General features: G+C 38.3%; 1 protein-coding gene across 1 annotated transcript in view; it reads left to right on the top strand.

The window, feature by feature from the left end:
* Positions 1-221: 221 nt before the first annotated feature.
* Positions 222-20,608, top strand: part of LOC139732378 (scavenger receptor cysteine-rich domain-containing protein DMBT1-like) — a 35,608-nt gene continuing 15,221 nt past the window's right edge. The window contains exons 1-7 of the mRNA XM_071643245.1: positions 222-285; positions 1,911-2,234; positions 4,961-5,281; positions 7,887-8,193; positions 8,725-9,026; positions 11,209-11,526; positions 13,078-13,457. Of these exons, the coding sequence (XP_071499346.1) occupies positions 222-285; positions 1,911-2,234; positions 4,961-5,281; positions 7,887-8,193; positions 8,725-9,026; positions 11,209-11,526; positions 13,078-13,457 (2,016 nt within the window). The remainder of the gene's footprint in view (positions 286-1,910; positions 2,235-4,960; positions 5,282-7,886; positions 8,194-8,724; positions 9,027-11,208; positions 11,527-13,077; positions 13,458-20,608) is intronic.

Below are 20,608 nucleotides of genomic sequence, written 5' to 3'. Positions count from 1 at the left end.
AAACGACATCACGCATTTGCCATTTTTCTCTGAAAACCAGCGCCTTTAATCTTGCATTTCCGAGCAATAGTAATAAATCTCGCTGTATAAATCATAATAATATACTATTATATTACTATACCAAAGCCTGCATTACACTTTTATGTACCTTCCGATATCATACTCTGCAACTGCAACTGGTTGTCAGATACCACCGTTGCCGTCTGCGGCCTTGCGTCACTATGGACGAATTCGCCATCTTGATACTGCTTGTAGGCGCTTTTGGATTCACAACAGCAGATTATGGTGAGATTTTTTAATTTGCTACTACTTATCTTTAAGTTTGAGGCATTAAAGGAACGTGTTGACGTTATGAGTATCCAAATAACATTCTAAAGATGTATACGATTATGATTTGCATATATAGCGTAAGTTTAGAAAGGGTATTTCATGCTTTGTGTTCACAAACCACTGTGGTTTTTTGTGTGTGTGCGTGTGTGTGTGTGTGTGTGAGGTTCAGTCATTTCCCAAGCATGTTGCACTTTGCTTATAAGAAATACCCTAACTATAGATGTGTATAGCGATTTACCATTCCGGCCTTTATTCTATTTTTGTTCATTTATATATCATTATTTGAGTTGATGAGGATCGCATTTTTATTTGGAATCTTGGTATCTGCAGTAGAATTTCATGTTAAATTGTACCTGAAAGATCTGCTAATCTGATCAACCATTGTCCTCATCTTTTATTTATTTTTATTATTAGTGGGTTAATTTACCGCTTGTTGGAGTTGTAGCCCTTTGATCGCATAGCTCTTTGCCGAATCGGTGGCAAAGAAAACCTATTGACACTATATACATTCACACCAAATATTTTGCATCAGCGACAAAGAACAGCTAGCAGCCACAGAGCTATTGCAACTACAGTGCTACATAACTACCACAGGGTAATGCAGCCTGTTCTTCTCTTTCTGCTTATCTTAAGGCCTAGATCTCCTGCTTTTACCAATTCCAATAGTGCTTCTGACACAAGTACCGTTAATTTTGTCCTTTTTAATATGTCCAGCTTTCTTCGTGTTTCATAGAAACTACGCAGAGTATGTTCTTAGTAGTGATGGTGTAGGCTGTGGTTAAATCTTCGCAGTGCAGCAAGGGGGAGAAAGTGAAGATATGTTGCAGTAAATGCGGCAATAAAAAATACCGTCATCAGAGCATTAATTCAGATTTTTTCTCTTTTGATTGAATTTTCTTTATATGTGTAAATGAGATATAGAACAGTTCGTCCGTCCGTCCGTCCGTCTATTTATTATTTACACGTGATATCTGTTCAGGAATTCCTTATTAAAAACCAGTATCTTTGTGGTAAGCCTTCATCAGTATTTCATTCTGACATACACATTGTTTCGATTTGGAACAATGTGTATGTCAGAATGTATACATCAATGAATATAATTATAGTTCATGTATATTCCAGGTAGTAGTATAGAACCGATAAAAGAGATCTAATACCGTTTATGTGTATTCCAGGTGGTAGTATAGAACCAATAAAAGACATCTAAAACTGTTTATGTATAATTATATTCCAGGTGGTAGTATAGAACCGATAAAAGAGAGCCTCCTGCTCTTGTCTGTCTGATGATTTGGATGGATTTTTTCTATCATTTCATTTTGTCTTCTTTTGTGAATATCTATGACCTAGATAAAAAAAAAAAGAAGGTGAACCTAGCTACTGCGTGAACTAGCAAACGACGTTTTTTCTTTCCTTCCTTGATTTTTCTAGAAGCTGTTTTGTGAGGGAATGAAATGCATAATTATTGTGTGTATGACTGTGTGTTTTGTTACCTGGATTTACTCTATCCGTGGCAATATTTATTATTGTGTTGGTTTTGTATTTTCTCTTTTTGTTGGTAATTTTCTATTGTCTTATTGCAGAAGGTGAAGTGCGACTCGTGAACGGTCCAGTGGTCAGCGAAGGGCGTGTGGAAATTTATCACAACGGTGAATGGGGCACGGTGTGTGACGACAGGTGGGATATCGACGATGCAGTTGTGGTGTGCCGGCAGCTCGGCTATCAAGAGGCATGGAAAGCACGAGGATCTGCTTACTTCGGGCAGGGGAGGGACGCACAGATCATATGGCTAGATAATGTGAACTGCGCAGGCGACGAGCTTCAACTGAGTGACTGTCTGTCTGAAGATTGGTCTACACACAACTGTGTCCATTCGGAGGACGCCGGCGTGAAATGTGGAAATCAAAGTGAGCATTCATTTTATACAAATAAATAAGAAATCCCTTGGGCTTTTCTCATGAGATAACTCCTATTTTGCGCGTTGAAAAAAAAAAAAAAACATTTCCATGCCCTCTTGTGCGTTAGTTTATGTGTGTGTGTGTGTTAAGGTCTTAAATCTGAGAAAATCTCACATTTCAGAAATTAACAAAAATGCAATATAATAGGCCTATACATATATGAAGAGCTTCATAGCAAAAAAAAAAAAAAAAAGAAGAAGAACAGAATTAACTCCAACTCTGATATGTTTAGCAAATAAACCTGCTGGAAACTGGGCAGTAATAAGAAAATATGGAATATTTTTAGTGTTTTCCTTGACATACAAGTGAAGTAGGCTTTAGTTTTTCAAAGAGTTTTATATTGCTCTATCTAATGATGAACTTACTTGAGATGTTTAACATGTCGCCTGACCCATTTCACGACCACTCCCTCATTATTATGCGTATTCATTTATGCACAAACCGATTTTTGTTTATACAATAAAACATCACTAACGACACTCTGACGCAAACACTCTAACGCAATCGAGATGCAGATTTGCTTTATTTTCCTTTAACGTCATCATTACGTCTATGTGATGTCAGTCTTCACAGTCTTACTTTTCTATCGGTCACCAGGAAGTACACCAAAATAATTTAAGATAGAGAGGGAAAATGTTATAGCCCACATGTTTGACTCATTGTGGAAAGATCGTCTCGGAAAATAAGGCTAGAACACCGACAGATTAAAACTAAAAGATCAAGATCTCTTAATCCAATGTTAAAAATAAGGATGTGATTGTCTAATTTGACAAATGACAAATTAGAGAACAAAATGTCAAGTGACTGGTAATTTGCTTTCTCGGACTTCAAAAGGAAAAGGAATATATATATATTCATTTAAAGAGGGAAAACAACATAAGACTTTAATCATTTATTTTTTTCCACAATGTCACAATCTGATCTACATGTTACATTAAGAAAACGAAAATTTAGTCTTAATTGTTTAGAACCTAGCCAATTAGGAAAAGTTCTTTATTCAAATGTTGCTGGGTCCCACTGACTATATACTTATAGTGTCCTGCAAAACAACTAAGCGTGAATCATGATATGGTCCTTGTTCATTCGTACGGAATATACAAATATAGAAGCACGACTACGACTGCAATTTCTAGCATCATATCAAGGAGGTTTTATACATGGAGTTCCAACAGCAGGCTGTAATTATTCAACCAGTTGTCAGATTTCTATTGATGTACAAAGGAATTCCACAGGTGCACTTGTGCCTTTGATGATCGATGTTCCTTGCCGCCGTCTTGCTGAGCTTTCTGAAGATTAATTTTGAACCTTATCATAATATTGACCATATTTTGCTTACCTATTTATTAAATGAAATGAAATTCCAATTAATGATAAAGCACGTAAAACAAAAGACAATTCCGTCAAGAAATTTGCGCAAAAGTGTAAATCAGAGCTGTATCATGTGAAAATGTTTAAAAATGTACCATCCTGGAAAGCTGGTTTTATTACTTTTCCGCTTAGTTTTCACAAATGAAACTAATATGGAATATTCTTCAAGTATAATTCTTTATTGATATATATATCAGATTAGTGACCGGGTATGACCAGTGCAGTATTTTTCATCTTTATTTCAGCATTTTTTTGCTCAATTTCTATTCGCGCATCCTCATGTCTGTACCACCTACCTTTCATAAGAGGGGATAGCGAAAAGGAATTACCATCACAAAGAAATATCTTCCTTTGAAAGTGGCTAGTGATTATGCAATGAGACACGAGTTAATTGTCTTCCTGTCTGCGCTGCAGATTCTATTTAGCACATCCTTCAAATATTTTTGAGCGGCGGCTTCGAACATCTAGCAAAGGAAATAAGACGGTTGTGACTCCATTCTCTAGAACCTCCTTGATCATATCGACCCCTGAGATTTCTTGAAATTAGGAGACTTGGAGACATTGTCTCATGCATCATGTCACTACTGCCCAAGATGAAATCAGAACAGTATTCAGGTCAATGAGACTTTTTTTCCAGTGACATCTGTATGTGCTACCTTTTTTGAAAGAAAGAAGTAGTCCACTGTACTCTTGATAAAAAAAGGAAATAACATTCCGATTATCAATAATACATTTTGATGCTTGAAGTATTTGAAATTTTAACATGATTTTGCTTATTCAAATTTATGAAGTTCTTCCGTCGTGATGTTTTCATTGCAACTGATTGACAAATTGCCCTACATCGATCAGGAGGTCGTGGGTTCGAATCCTGCTCGAGTATGTACGCCCATGATTTTTTATCATGGCTACTACTAAAACACTGATCAATTCAGTGCTTATTTACGTCGATGTAGGGCAATTTGTCAATCAGTTGCAATGATTTTGCTTGCTTTGTTCATTCATCAGCTGTTCATCATGAAGCGAACACAGGCCGGTGGATCCAGAAATTCCGTTTAAAAAAAAAGGGGTGAGGGGCAACAATATTTCTGGTGCTACTTCCGGGTTTCATCTATTTTTTTTCTTTTGTTTTAACAACAAGTATAGAGGGGGTGCGCGCCCGGTGTGCGCCCGGTGCGCCCCCTCTGGATCCACCACTGAAACATGATAGTATTTTCCTCTTCTTGATATTGTTATAAACTGTGAAATGCTAAATGTGTCGAGAAACAATTAATCGCTTCAGTTCTGTTCGTTAACCCATGTTCTCCTAGCCTCCGAGGGAGATGTACGGTTGACTGGAGGTTCGAACCCAAGAGAAGGTCGCGTCGAGGTCTTCTACGGCGGTCAGTGGGGGACCGTGTGCTCAGATTCATTCTGGAGCAACACGGACGCGCGGGTTGTTTGCCGTCAACTTGGGTTCGAAGATGGAACCAGCCGCGTTGGTTCTACGACGGATATTAGTATCCCGATACTTTTCGGCACGGTCAGCTGCAGCGGGCTAGAAAGCAAACTCACAGACTGCTACAAGATTCATCCCCTGTATTGTAATCGCTACATTACTGCTGAACTCACGTGTGAGGGCGGACTGTATGGTAAGGAGGGTCTGACGATATGATTCATGATAGGATCGTTTATATATATCCTGCCCAAATTTGAAATGATTTTTTAATTAATAAGATGAAATGAAATGAAATAAAATTCATTCGTTAAAAAAAAAACAACATCGTTAACATAATCAAAACAGTCAAAAGGTAAAAGACAATTTGTGCAACAAAAAAAAAAAAAACACCAGGAAAAAAAAAGCATAACAAAAAACAAAACAAACAAACAAAACAAATGGCAATTGTGTGCCGGAAAGTAGAGGCCAGTCGTATAACGTATTTGCAATATTTGCAGAAGCAATGCTTTGTGTACATGTACATATTTACAGGTTTCGTTTCATTTTCGTAATGATATCCAAAAGCACTAAGGTGTTCATCTTTTCATTCTTTTCTTTTAATGCCTCCGCCACGAAGTGGTGACGGAGGCATTATGTTTTCGGGTTGTCCGTCCGTCCGTACGTCCGTCCGTCCGCTTTCGCTTACGCGATAACTTGAGTAATATTTACTGGAATTTTACCAAACTTGGTCCAAGTATAAAGTATGATGGGGCAATTATTTGATTAGATTTGGGGTCAAATCAGCTAAGGTCAAAGGTCAAGGTCAAATCATGAAATTGTATCCGTTTACGCGATAACTCAAGACTGGATGGAGCAAATTTCTCCAAACTTTGTTGGAGGATGATGTATGATGGGACAATTACTTGATTAGTTTGTCAGTGAAATCAGACAGAGGTCAAAGGTCAAAGATCAAGTTCAAATCCTAAAATTTATCTGTTTATGTGATAACTCAAAACTGGATGAAGCAGCTTCCACCAAACTTGGTCCAAGGATGATGTATGATGGGACAATTAGTTGAGTAGATTTTAGTGACATTGGCAAGAGGTCAAAGGTCAAAAGGTCAAGGTCAAATGCTACAAATGTTGCAATATCCCCCATATCTATGCAATGCCCAAAAGTATTTTCTTGAAAATTGGTGTGGACATGTACTACTGCGTAAAGACTCTCCAGAGAGAGTTTCATGTCATAAGGTAGAAGGTCAAAAGGTCAAAAGTTAGATGAAAATGTTGCAATATCACATTTCTCGCAAATGGTTCAATGTATCTTCGTGGAACTTGGTACATACGCATGTACTGACTGGCAGGGATTATCTAGGGAATTTAGGGGTCATGGGTCAATAGTCAGGGGTCAAAGGTCAAGGTCAATTCTTCAAAATGTTATTATTTCCCTCATATACTAGTATATGCAATGCTTGCATTATTAGTTTTAAAACTTGTTACATGCATTACCTAATGGAGATTCTCCGGGAAATTTCGAGCCAGAAAGTCAAAGGTCAAAGGTCAAAGGCCAGGTTTCAATGCCCCCCCCCCCAAAGAAAAAAAAGTGTATTTTGTACTGTCATTTACACTCTTTCTTCATACCTTGGAAATTACCCAATGCATAAACTTATAAAAAGGTCTGTCAGAATGCAAGTAAAAATTCTCAATTCCCCAAATACGTGTGCCTGCACTCTTAGAAAATTATAACAAACCCACAAGACATTTCTGATAAAGCTGTCATTTCAATATTTTGCCAGTTATGTGAAACTGTCATGGATCACACATTGTGAAGACATTGTACTATACGCCTGTTGGGAGAATCATGCATTATGGCGGAGGCATCAGTCGCCATAGCGACATTTCTAGTTTTTTTTTTTTTTTTTTGCATTCTGTAGAAATCGTCTCTGAATTATACATACAATACATAAACACATACAATATGTGACCGTGCACCTCAAAACGAACATAAAGTCGCACACACTGATTTTGCATGAGGACTGAAAATAAGTGAAATGGGTCAACCTTGCCAATCTTGACTTTTTCATATTTTCTGAAAGAGCAGGTCTTCTTTTACATCATGTCAAAATTTGGTATCATAAAACGGGCAGGAAAGTGTGTTTTTTTAGCAGTTTATCTCGAACATTTTTGGTAGAATAGTGTGATTAGGTGTGTCTTTAGAATCCCTCTTTCATTTCTAAAAAAAAAACTTGTCCACACTCTTCACTTTCGACTCTAATAACTTTTGAAAGGATAGTGCTACTGCTTTGAACGTTGGGATTAATTATGGACAGAATGTGTTAATGAGGCATGCTCAATTTCAATTTAATCTGATAATCCCTTCATTGTTGTTACTCTGGTGGTTTACTTCCTGTTTTTTGTCCCATTCATCGCACAGCCAGCACGGTTAGGTAAAGATTAAGCGCTTGAATAGACACTGTACTTCAGAGCCTCTTTTCTCAGTTCACACTTTTCCTGAGTTTGTGTTTTCTTTCCAATATTTAGATAGGTTAGAAGAGTCCATTCGATTTGAGTTATACATCATTTTAAAGCTTAAAGTCTGCTCTTTCAGAATATGGTCTTAACTAAAAATTCATGTCTGGCGACTTTGTGTTTGTTTTGAGGTGCACTGTCACATATGAAGTGATTACCATTTTTTCTCTTGTGCTTAAAGGTTTTACAAACTGCCTTAGATCTTCTTTCAGTTCAAAAGAAGGCTCATGATGGTAAATAACAACTCATCGGCTTAAACGTACCTGACCTTCGTTGATTTCTTATGAACAGGGGACGAGGGGAACATCCGACTTGTCGGTGGTGAATATGAACAGGAGGGCCGTGTGGAGATCTACTACAACAATGAATGGGGCACGGTGTGCGGTGACCAGTGGGGATTGCCAGACGCCCAGGTCGTCTGTCGTCAGCTAGGCTACGCTGGAGTCATCAACTCCAACGCTTACTTTGTGAGTGGCAGTGGTACTATCCACCTGGACGAAGTGGCATGCCTGGGCTCCGAAAGCAGTCTGGCTGACTGTACTCACCAGGGATGGGGCTCTTATATTTACTGCATTCATACTCAAGATATTGGAGTAAGGTGCAGTCTCACAGGTAACTGCATGATTATTTTGATTGTTTTGGTATTGCTATCGTAGATTTTTGTTGCCCTTCCACAAGTCTTTTCTGTTTCTCCAGATTTCAGTTTTATCAAATCTGCATTGATAAGATATGAATTTAGGTCCTATATCATAGTGTTAAGTATTCACACGTTTCGAAAGAAATGGTCATTCGGAATCAGCCAAGTAGTCGAAAGATAACAGAAGAAAGCATTGATTTCCAGACGTCTGGGCTGGGAAGCAAGAAAATCAAGAAGTAGGGATAAAACCGGTTTCACAAGTACTCGTCAGCTTTCATACAATGATGCTTCCAAGTTTTGGAAAATAACTTTTGATGGACAGGTGCCGTCGACGCACAGGTAGCAATGGGCGTCTGGTAGTGGTTTGAGTCGTGTTCATATCAGACTCTGGATGCGGAGCGTAGAAAATGTAATTAGAGGTGATCCTAATACTTTCTAATGACCGTTGGACCCCTCAACTCAGTTCGTTTTGCTTCTACTTGATCTATATAGACGGCTAGTCGACGGGTCCTCTTCCCTGGAGGGGCGCGTGGAGATCTCCTATAATAATGAATGGGGGACGGTGTGTAACGACCAGTGGGACTTTACCGACGCCCAAGTGGTTTGTCGTCAACTGGGATTCGCTGGCGTCGATGACTCCGAAGTGTATTTTGGCAGCGGCATCGGTTCCATCCACCTCGATGACGTCGAATGCCTTGGTACTGAAAGCAGGCTCGTCGAGTGCAGTCACCGTGCTTGGGGCTCCATTAACTGCGATCACACTGAAGACGTTGGTGTGAGATGCAGTGTCACCGGTAAGTATATTCTCATGTTAAAAAGATCGTAACATGAACAATGCATTATATTGTGCGTTGCAAATAATAGTCAGTAACTCGTTATATTAAATGGGTTAGTCAAATACCGGTTAGTGATTGGCCAAACAGAGTCACGTGATGGAGGTACATTCGTTATGTTCGTCCATGGGCGAACATTCTTGGTAATGTTCTCCCATGGGAGAACATTTTCACGTATATAACAAATGACAGAAGGCCTAGGACCGGCCACCCACGCGCGCACAGTGAATTTGGCTCTGCGCGAGCGATCGATCGAGTGCGTTGTGCTCTGCTGCATGCCTAGTTGTGGTTGCAAAGATAGTACACTGTAAACACCGGTATGTACACGTACACAGCCGCCTAGCCCAGTCGCTGTGGTGTAGCGCACTGCGTATTAACAGCCTCTGGTCGGGCTACGCTACGCGTAAGTACACTGAATCTCTACGATCTTTGGTGATTGACGTTGACGTATTTGACTAACCCATCTAACATAACAGATGATGACTTTTGTTGTCGGGAACATGTACCAAACGTTCCACCCTCAGGGTTTGAAATGCTATTTCGGGAGGCTATAAGTCCCTCGACTTATAACCTCCCTCACTAGCATTTCAAACCCTTCGGGTGGAACATTCGGTATGTTCCCTCCCCCGCCAGTCATCATCTATATAATGTGCCACTTTCGCACACCCGACTCAGTCGACGGCGTGCCAACTTAGCATAATTCTGCTCAAACGCACAAACCCGCCCAAACCGATTGATAGATCGCCAAATGCCACAGTAAAATGAGAGCGTTTCTCGCGATTCCGTTCCTCTCACGTATAGCTTGCATTTTATGTGGTGATTGACTATATCAAACGGTGTTCCCTACTGGATTTGCATGTCAATTCTAAGTTTCTGTTCTTGTTTTTGTTTGTGTGTGTGTGTGTGTGTGTGTGTGTGTGTGTGCATGGGTCATGGGTCTACAACAATTTAGGTACTTGACATTTGAAAGAAAAACAATGATAGAATTGTCATTATACAATTTACATGAAAGCAAAGATTGGAATTTTCTTTGCAACTTTGGTTACATGTCCAGCTTCAGTGAAATCTATAAAAGCTACATAGATTTGGAAAAGAGACGGTTTTCCAAAAGCATGACTGCGTTGGTGTCTCAGAATATAGTGGTACACAAGGGGTTTCCACTTTCAAAGCTTTCGTGACAAAAAACTGTAGGACAATTACGCCATTTCGCTTATTGAATTTCAACCCTAAATTCTCTACATTAGGATGTAAAAGAATAAAAAACAAAGAAAAAAAAAAACCCACGCAATACAGTGTACTTCATCGCTTACAAAACGAGGGGGTTTTATGAAACACATGATCCCATTCATTCCTGCTCGGTATCGCGAATCATTAATTAATGCGGTTAAAGGGACTCAAGATCGGGACAAAAATATTCTTTCTCCACAGGAAACAAAAAAATGCTGAATGCTGAATGTAAATTGATTTTTTTTTTGGTCGTTTAATACTGAAACTATTTTATCAACAGAAAAGATTTTGCGATTTACACATTAGTATGAATTGATCAGTCAGATATTACTAAAATTGGTTGACTGGAAGAACGGCTTCTTGGGAGCTTGTTTTACGGTATATGTTGTGAACTCTTATGAGGTAATGATGTGGAACGTGAAACAAATATAACAAACAATTTTTGTTTTGTTTTGACATGTTTTTGGTGGAATTTCAGCGCCCTATCTTCATGAACATAAGGAACATGCTAGTATCCAAATGTATTTTTAATGTATTACTTTGAATACTGCATTTAACATGTTCAAAATATTTCTATGAATTTTATCAACTCTATCCAAAGTGTAAACAGATGGCCAGACAGGATTTCTCACTATCTTTATCTCATGGCTGGCGGGTATCTTTTACAAAAAATGGAGAATAAACTCTCATAAATGAGAGGTGTAATAGTGCAGTTTTAGGTCCAGAATCCATCACAAAAGCAAAGCATTACGACGAGTAACATGAATTAAAAATAAGGTATGGATTTGGACAAGGAAGAAACAAATTTAATGGGATTGAACCTGGACAATCAAAATTTTACCGGTAGAGACTGATGACTGAAATAATTGCCAGATTGCGAGCTTACAATAACCGTTATTGCATCCTTGGATCGCAGATAACGAAGGAAACCTTCGACTAGTCGATGGCTTCTCCTCCGAAGAAGGCCGCGTTGAGATCTACCACGACGACGAGTGGGGGACCGTGTGCGATGACCAGTGGGGATACGATGAGGCCAAGGTAGTCTGCAGCCAACTTGGCTTCCCCGGCGTCGATGACTCCGATGTTTCCTTCGGCAGCGGCACCGGTACGATTCACCTCGACGACGTGTCATGCCTAGGATACGAAAGCCGGCTGGCTGATTGTACCCACCGGGGGTGGGGTTCCAACAACTGCCAGCACAGTGAAGACGTCGGTGTGAGATGCAGCTATACAAGTAAGTTTGATTTAACCTCGTTAGATTTAGAACATCATTTACTTGGGGGGGGGGGGGGGGGGTGCGACGGCTCCGTGGGTATTCAACCCATTAGGACCCCACGCCACACATCAGTGGTTTGACTTGTTTGATGTTGCGTCTTTTAACAACAGTTCTTATCATCCACTGCTACTTCTGAAATTATCATAATGATAATTTTAAAAAAATCTACAAATACAATAATTATGTCATTAATATTTTTGCGCGTTTTGCAGAATGATTCAAATTCCCACATTATTGAGAACATATCCGACTTATACCTGATGCTCAAATTGGCAACACATTCCATGAGGGCGCTGTGGCCTAGTGGATAATAAGAGTTCCTATATAGAGAGAGTTGCGACAACCATAGATTTGAACGCCGCCATGTTTCCAGAAATTCCACTATTACGTAACTTTTCTATTCACGCGCGGTGAGAATCTGTTTCTTTTGAAAAGAAAGAATTTGAACCTCCATTTTGTTTCCAAAATGTGTTCAATTTCGGACCTCCCATGTCGCAACTCTCTCTATTTAGGGACTGTAGTGGATAAGACTCCCGACTCCCGAACGGGGAGGACCCGAGTTCGATTCCCGCTCAGCGCTTACGTCTTTGGACAAGATGCTTTTACCCAATATGTCCCTCTCGACCCAGGTGTATAGATGTGTACCTGGCAACGCTAGAGTAATAATAATGGTAGAGCCCTCTGGTAGAACAGTGGCAACACTGAAGAGGTTACCCTGGATAAAGAATATCTTATTATTATTGTTATTATTATCATTATTGTTATTATTTCCACGAAGCGCATGTTTCTCTTAGAAATTTGTTTTTTTATATAAGTCTTTTACTAATGTAATAGATACTAAAGCATTGTCAGTATACTCTCATTTAATCGTCATTGTAACTTTTTATAGTAAACACATTTCAGATAGCTCATTTTCGAATTATATCGAGCACATTAATTAAAACAATGAGAAATGAATAGAAGGTGAACATCACAAAGCAGACAATACAAAGAAGATGTAAAGGCCCATGAAGAGAGGGAGATGGAGAGGAAGTATGAGATACCAACAACAAAGTGCATTTATGATAATGCAGGGAAAATAGAATGAACGCTAAATTTAGGACTAAAATTGGGATGTAAAGAAGTATGTTTATTAAGACATTTTGAAGTTTACATGCACAGGGACATAACACCAAACAAGACACAATATACAAAAACAAAACAAGCATGCAAACACAACAGCAGTAGCACATACGATGCTGTGTTTATGACTGTGCAGCTCAGATGTTTGGTGCTCTGTCAATTGAATATATCGAAGTTAGATAATTGAGAATACTTTGGCACTGGGAGATTTTGCGATTAAATTGTTGATTACCCTAAAATTGATTGATGGTGCACACATGAAATCTTTGTAAAGCTGCATGTGCTTGGAATGATATAAATTCTGGTGGTTTTTGGCTCGATGATCATTGGTTTTGGTAAGTTTTGTGATAACCTGGGTATTTTACGTATTTGTGCTTTCCTCTACAGCTTCCAGTGGCCTCGAAACATGGGTAATAGCTATCATAGTTGTTATTTCATTGGGAGCCTTCATTACGTTCAGCTGCATTGTTATCGCTGCGTGTGCGTCGGCGAAAAAGAAGAACAGCGGTGCGCAGAATAGAACTACGGTGGCGGCCTTCACAGTGAGCGGTGGAAATTATCCGTCCGCCGCCGGACCTACAACAGTACAAGCTTCATCGGTCTATCCGACGCAGCCTGCTGCAGTAAGTTTTTACCCACCGCCTCCTAGCTACACCACCGTCATGGGGCCTGCGGCGTCCATCCCTCCGATCGGCAGCGGAAATAACGTACCGATGGTTCCTCATCCCGCCATAAATCCATCTCAGGCAGAATCAGATGGGGCCACTGTATCTAAGCCTCCCGGGATTGCCAAATAGGGCGATTCACTACCGACTTGTCGTAGAAGAAAAATGATGCGATCTGACACGTAAAACCATTGTCAGAGCAACTTTAATACCTGGTCAAGCGTAAAGATTCTCTTGCTTTTCAAATGAAAAGCAGCTATGACTATTGACTAGAAATAAACATTACAACATAATGATTCAAAAGGTGTTTTTTTTTTTCCAATTCGAAGTCGACAGATTACTATGAAATTGAAAATTAAAATCGTGTATGAGGATGGATCAAATCGCTTTCCTTGGATCTTGCCTATGCAACTTTAATTCTCACCAATAAAAAGATATTCATTAGGATTTTGAAAACGCTTAACTTCTACAAATTTGATTGTTGTTTTGTATTTCGTCGATCTGTTTGTATATGTGTGATTGTTGCTTAGAGCAAAGTGAAAAAAAGAAGTTTATTTTAGTGTACATTTTTATCTGAAGAATCTCAAAACCTCAGTGCACTTTCCTTGTAATAGATATTGTCTTTCTGTAAAATCATGACGAATACAACGAATGAAGTAATTGCAATGGTATTTGCAAACGAAGAATCGATAGTAATAAAGAAAAAAAAATGTATTGATTATACTTGGAAAGGATAAAGATTATCAAATAAAATGATTCCAGTATTGTTTCATATGAATGCCTTTTATCTTGTCTCATTCACATTATGCAATAAAATGATGTGGAAGAACTGATGCCGTTATTTTATTTTACTTTCATTTTAAGGCGTATTTTTCACAAGAAAGTACAGTGTATATAATTTGCACATGCATAGGTGCGTACAACATCTGCAAATGAAAATAATAGTTCAAATGTAAATGTCTCCTTATGGCCTACTTTATCTGCTTACTAAATGTTACTGAAACTTACAAAATGGTATTTGTGTGTGTACCTCTGTCTGCTATTGAGATGATGTCGTCTTTACTTATATTATATATTTACATATTATGCATATATGCACATAATTCATTAATTCGAATTTGTTACGCATAAATGTAAAAGTACATTCAAAACAGAAGTACCTACAATGTTTCGCAAAATGCAACCTAGACGCTTGGATATGATATTCAATTGAATGAAACACAGATGAATTAACATTAAGCCACACGCAGTTTCACATCAAAGAGTAATATCCAACTGTGCAACATTAAAAACCATACTAGCAACAACTAGAAGAACAACTGCATGGTTATCACTTTTCTACATAAGTTATATCAAGGCAAAAGCACACGTTTCCGAGTTATTTATGAGACAGGACTGAAACCAAAAGAGTGAGAAGCGAAGCAAAGAAATCTACACTATACAAGCAATGCTTCTGTGTAGTTTCGTCATATTTCACGATTAATTGTCTTAATTGCTGTATTTGACATTGCACCCGTGCAATTTTTGTTATATTTATGTCTTATTTGCTGCAACATGGAATAATGTATCAGGAGAACATGTTTGTAATGATTTAAACGTTAGAATTGTAATAATTATGATAGCAAAGATAAAAAAAGACTCAGAAACAGGTGACAAAAAAAAAAACTGTATCATGGACGGCGCCATGGTTTTGAAAAGTGGGGTCCCACTCTACATTTTGGTGTCACTTTCAGGTTTCATCAGCTGGTAGGCAAACGATAAAAAGAGTAAACAAGCAAACAAAAACAACGGCAAAAAAACAACAACAACAAAGGTCTTCAGCAGCAAATTCTGTTGCCACTTTTTGTCTGACTCCATTTCCAGGTTTCTTCAGCTGACAACTCCCCCAAAAGAAATGAAAGCGGTTACACCCTATGTATTCCTTTTGAAGTTTGCCAAAAGATTAAAAAAAGAAGAAGAAAAAGTGTGTGTGTGTGGGGGGGGGGGGGGGGGGGGGGGGAGTGGATCCGCCGCCCCTGTGTATAACAGACGTCTGTTATATTAAGGGTACTCATAGGTCTGCGTCTCTCCCTGTTAAGATTTTCTGCCACTCGAACGCTAAGACGACGCAGCATCACGGTTTGAACAATGGAAAAAGCTGAGTCGTGTCATAGTGCAGTGCATGATAACCTTTAGCCTGATAGCGTCGTCTTTAGCGTTTGTGTTGCAGATATAATTGTAGCTCACTATTAAGCTAGTACTGTTTAATACATTTTAGATTTATTTATACTAGGGTTCTTTTTCCAAAATGGCATTGTTTGTATGACGTAAATTCACATTTCCCGAGCCTGATGGCGATAATTGACTTTTCTTATGCGTTACAGTATCACGTTACTTTAATATCATTCAGCAATCAGCAATTTCTCACATACGTTATATTGAAAGTAGTAGTACGCTCTTTTCTGTTTATTTATTCGGTCTTGTTCAAAACTTCACAGGGTAGTCTTAATCAACACCGAGGGGACTGTTTTACAACCGAGGCCTGTTACGTTTAAATGCACAGCACAATAATAGGTTTCAGCAATGAAAAATAATAACAGTAACATTTCTGATTGTAATTAAATTAAAATATTTGGATAGTTATGATATAATAGTCAGCAACGAAACTCTATCTATTATCTGCTGAATATGATTTTTTTTCATTAGAAAGGGTACAGTGCTACCACATTTAAATTGATAAAAGCAAACGTTCCCCCCCCAAAAAAAAAAAAATATTCTTAACACAACCAAACGTATAAACATACTTAAAGAGGATGGCTAGTAACCGATCAGTGGGAATCAGTTGGAATGCTGAGGGATGATTGTTCCAATCCTTGTGGGATTCATTTAAGAGTACATTATATATCTACTGTTGTGTGAAAATTATTTGCTTCAGAACGGTCTCATATTCAAGTAATGTGCAGATTAATGCCCCGTCACTGACCAGGGACGCTTACCTGGAAACATTAAACTGCACATTACTTCAATATGAGACCATCCTGAAGCAAATAATTTTCACCCAAGAATAGATATATAATGTACTCTTAAATGAATCCCACAAGGATTGGAACAATCATCATCCAGCATTCCCACTGGTTCCCACTGATCAGTTAATAGCCATCCCCTTTAAACACAACTGAATGATGTTATATATATATATATATATATATATATATATATATATATATATAAAACATCATTATATATCATGTTACAATACATTAGGTATGTATATAGGTATATATATATATATATATATATATATATACCTATATACATTTATAATGTATTGTAACATATGTAATTATATAAATGACCTGTGTGTGTATTATAATCATATATGTGACCGTGCATCCCAAAAAAAAAACACAAAAAAAAAAAAACAAAAAATCGCACCCCTTGATTTTACGTGAGGTCTCGAGAAAAGTGAAACGGGTAAACCAAGTCACTTGTGAGTTTTGCATATTTTCTGAAAGAGTTATTTTTCTTCCACATTATTCTTGAGTTTGGGATCATAAGTTGAATGGGGAAGTGGGTTTACAGCAGTTTTTCTACACCCCCTTATTTTGGTAGAGTAGTGTGATCAGGTTTTTCTTAAACAGAGACCTCTCTTCATTTCTTGAAATCCTTTTCATACTCTTCACTTTCAACTTTAATAACTTTTGAAAGAATAATGCTACTGCTTTGAAAGTTGAGATTTATCGTGGACCGAATGTGTTAATAAAGCACGCTCAATTTCGGCCTAATTTGATAATTTTTTCATTGTTATTGCTACAGTGTTTTGCATCATGCTTTTGTTCCATTCATGGCACGAGGTAGCACGGCTTAATAAAGATTAAGCGCTTTGATATAGACCTGGTACTTCAGAGCCTCTTTTCTTAGTTCAAACTTTTTCAAAGTGTGGGCTTTCTTTCCAATATTTGTAGGTTAGGAGAATCCATTTAAATTGTGTTATACATCATTTCAAAGCTTAGAGCCAGCTCTTTCAGAATCTATCCCTAAATAAAAATCCATGTTTGACGACTTTTTGGTGATTTTGTGGTGCATATGTGACCGTGCACCTCAAAACGAACATAAAATCGCACACACTGATTTTGCGTGAGGACTGAAAATAAGTGAAATGGGTCAACCTAGCCGAACTTGACTTTTTCATATTTTCCGAAAGAGCGGGTCTTCCTTTACATTATCCTAAAATTTGGCTTCATAAAACGGGCAGGAAAACGTGTTTTTTTAGCAGTTTATCTCGAACATTTTTGGTAGAATAGTGTGATTAGGTGTGTCTTTAGAATCCCTTTTTCATTTCTGAAAAACCTCTTCTACACTCTTCACTTTCAACTCTAATACAATGTACTTTTGAAAGGATAATGCTACTGCTTTGAAAGTAGGCAGTAATTATGGACAGAATGTGTTAATGAGGCATGCTTAATTTCACTTTAATTTGATAATCCCTTCATTGTTGTTACTCTGGTGGTTTACTTCCTGTTTTTTGTCCCATTCATCGCACAGCCAGCACGGTTTGGTAATGATTAAGCGCTTGAATAGACACTGTACTTCAGAGCCTCTTTTCTCAGTTCCCACTTTTCCTGAGTTTGTGCTTTCTTTCCAATATTTAGATATGTTAGGAGAGTCCATTTGATTTGAGTTATACATCATTTTAAAGCTTAAAGTCTGTTCTTTCAGAATATGGTCTTAACTAAAAATACATGTCTGGCGACTTTTTGTTTGTTTTTGAGGTGCAGGGTCATATATATATATATATATATATATATATATATATATATATATTGTCATGCACCAACAGAACACCCGTCAGCACCGACATAATATCTGTCATACACCGACAAAACATTCCTGGATTAGCACCGAATGACTGCAACTGTTCACGCCATGTTTGCCAACTCCATGCAACTCTCATGTCCCGAATGGACACTTTTATTCCACCCCACCCTGGTTTCACCAAGGCACATCACGGTTCTCCGTCACACCTCCCCCCAACAAGAGGAAAGTTATGAATGCAACTTTTCGACTATAAACACCTTCGTTGTACGGCTTACTTCACTGTTCTTGCGTACTATTCGTATTCAGCTCACACGATTACAAACTGAAATAGTTTTGTGTTGTTTTCTTAAAACATCACCTGGTATATACACTTATAATTACTGATTTTGAGCCTTATCAGAATCAGTTAACTTCGGCATCAATTGTCCACTTTTAGAACAATACACATGTATATGAAAACTTGACAAGCCCCCCTACAAAACATGTAAACACAATAATTTCGCAATGTGTCTACAGTACTACACATGTGAAATTGTTTTCAACGAGTGCACATACGGTCGCACATAATCCGGAAAGATTACACCAAATGTAATCAATCATTTCTCCAGTAGCATCAATATTTTGACTGAGACTGTGCTTTCTGGTAGTCTCGACTGTAAATATATCCTCACATACTTGACTAATAAACTAACATAACTTCAGACATGTATTTTTTCTTGTAACACATACACTGCATCTTTAAATGTGAAAACCAAAAATACACTTTCTTCATGAAATTGTGCTGACTGTTGCATAGACATGTCTGTTTCTCCAACACAAACTTTCACTGGAGTTTCACTGAATGTGGCAACAGCACACATCTCTTGATTATAACAACATCGTATTCAAACACTATATCACAGGTGTACATCTACTCAATGTACTTGCTAATAAATCTTATACTTATGTCAACTCTGTGTCATAAGTTAGCTAATACAACAACAAAAATTTAACCACCGGACATTTCTTTTTGCCCCTTTACACATATGTACGTATTGTCACTCGTTAAGATGTTATAATCATATGTGCAAACTCTGGAAAATATTGAGATCATACTCGACACACAAATGTGACTGTGTCACTCTGTAACGAAATACATATACAGGTTATTGATTTACAAAAGTGACATTAACTTGGCTTTTTTATGCCTCACTGTCACTCAACACTTTTCAATTAATACAAAACAACACAAATTCTTTTGTTTGAACACAAATCGGTTGACATAAAACTCAAATTTGATCAACAGTTTTCCTGTGACTGGCCGGTTGTGTTTTGCTATACTGTTTCTGCATTTGCTAGCATTAACTCTGTAACGTATCGGGTACATTCAGGTACACTGAATGAAATCAAAATAGAAGTGTGCAACTGAAGCGCAACTTTCACTGTAATCTTACACACCACAAATGTTGTATCCGGGCGCTTCCTGTAATGTTGGGTTTTCAAAACATCATACAATGCTTGGCGTGTAACACATCGTGAACATTTTTCAAATGATGTCTTCTTATAAAGACAGAATATTGTGTACTAGTACTTTCTCATACTTCCTAGTATCACTCACATATACTGTTTTCGTTTGAAACAAACATGATTAACATAAATACAATTTCTTCCTTCACAGATCCTTGGGAAAGGAAGAAAACTGAACGAGAATACATAAACACATGTATACGTTGTCATATACAAAAAACAAAAATCAATCAACATCAGTTTCTTGTCTGTTTTGAGTCCTGTTTGAAATGTTCTGCGTGATATAGGTTTCACTGTAAATTTGAGATTGTTATCGTTTGGCAACATTATCAGCGCGTGCACAGTTTCAAACTCGCGACAAAGCGTCTGCTAATTTGTTGTCCTTTCCTGCTATGTGCACAATTCTCAATGGGTACGGCTGGAGAATCAAACTCCAACGGAAGAGACGCTGATTCTTGTGCTTGAAGCGTTCTAAAAACGTCAATGGATTATGGTCAGTGTACACCACGATGTCTCTTCCACCGTCCAAATACGCTTCGAAATGTTGCACCGCTAGAACGACACTGAGGCATTCCTTCTCCACAGTTGAATACTTTTGCTGATGGCGATTCAGTTTTTTGGAGAAGAAACACACTGGTTTGCTGTGTCCGTTGTCGTCGTCCTGAAGTAGCACGGCTCCTACTCCTCGGTCACTAGCATCCGTAGCTAGCTGGAAGCTCCTCTCGAAGTTTGGTGCGATGAGCACGGGATCATTCATGAGGACGGCCTTCAGCTTCTGGAACGCATCCTGGCAGCTCGCCGACCACTGGAACGTTGTACCCTTTTTCAACAGGTCCGTCAAGGGCACCACCAAGTGACTGAAATTGGGGACGAATCTCCGGTAGAATCCGCACATTCCCAAGAAGCGCTGAAGCTCCCGTTTCGATGCCGGCACTGGGAAGTCCACGATG

Source organism: Diadema antillarum, unplaced genomic scaffold, assembly GCF_040938485.1.
Source record: "Diadema antillarum isolate AM-2024a unplaced genomic scaffold, OU_Dant_1.0 seq00000415_RagTag, whole genome shotgun sequence".
In the NCBI taxonomy this organism is placed as follows: Eukaryota; Metazoa; Echinodermata; class Echinoidea; order Diadematoida; family Diadematidae; genus Diadema; species Diadema antillarum.
Note: the sequence above shows the minus strand (reverse complement) of the source record. Positions and strands in the feature narration are given on the sequence as shown.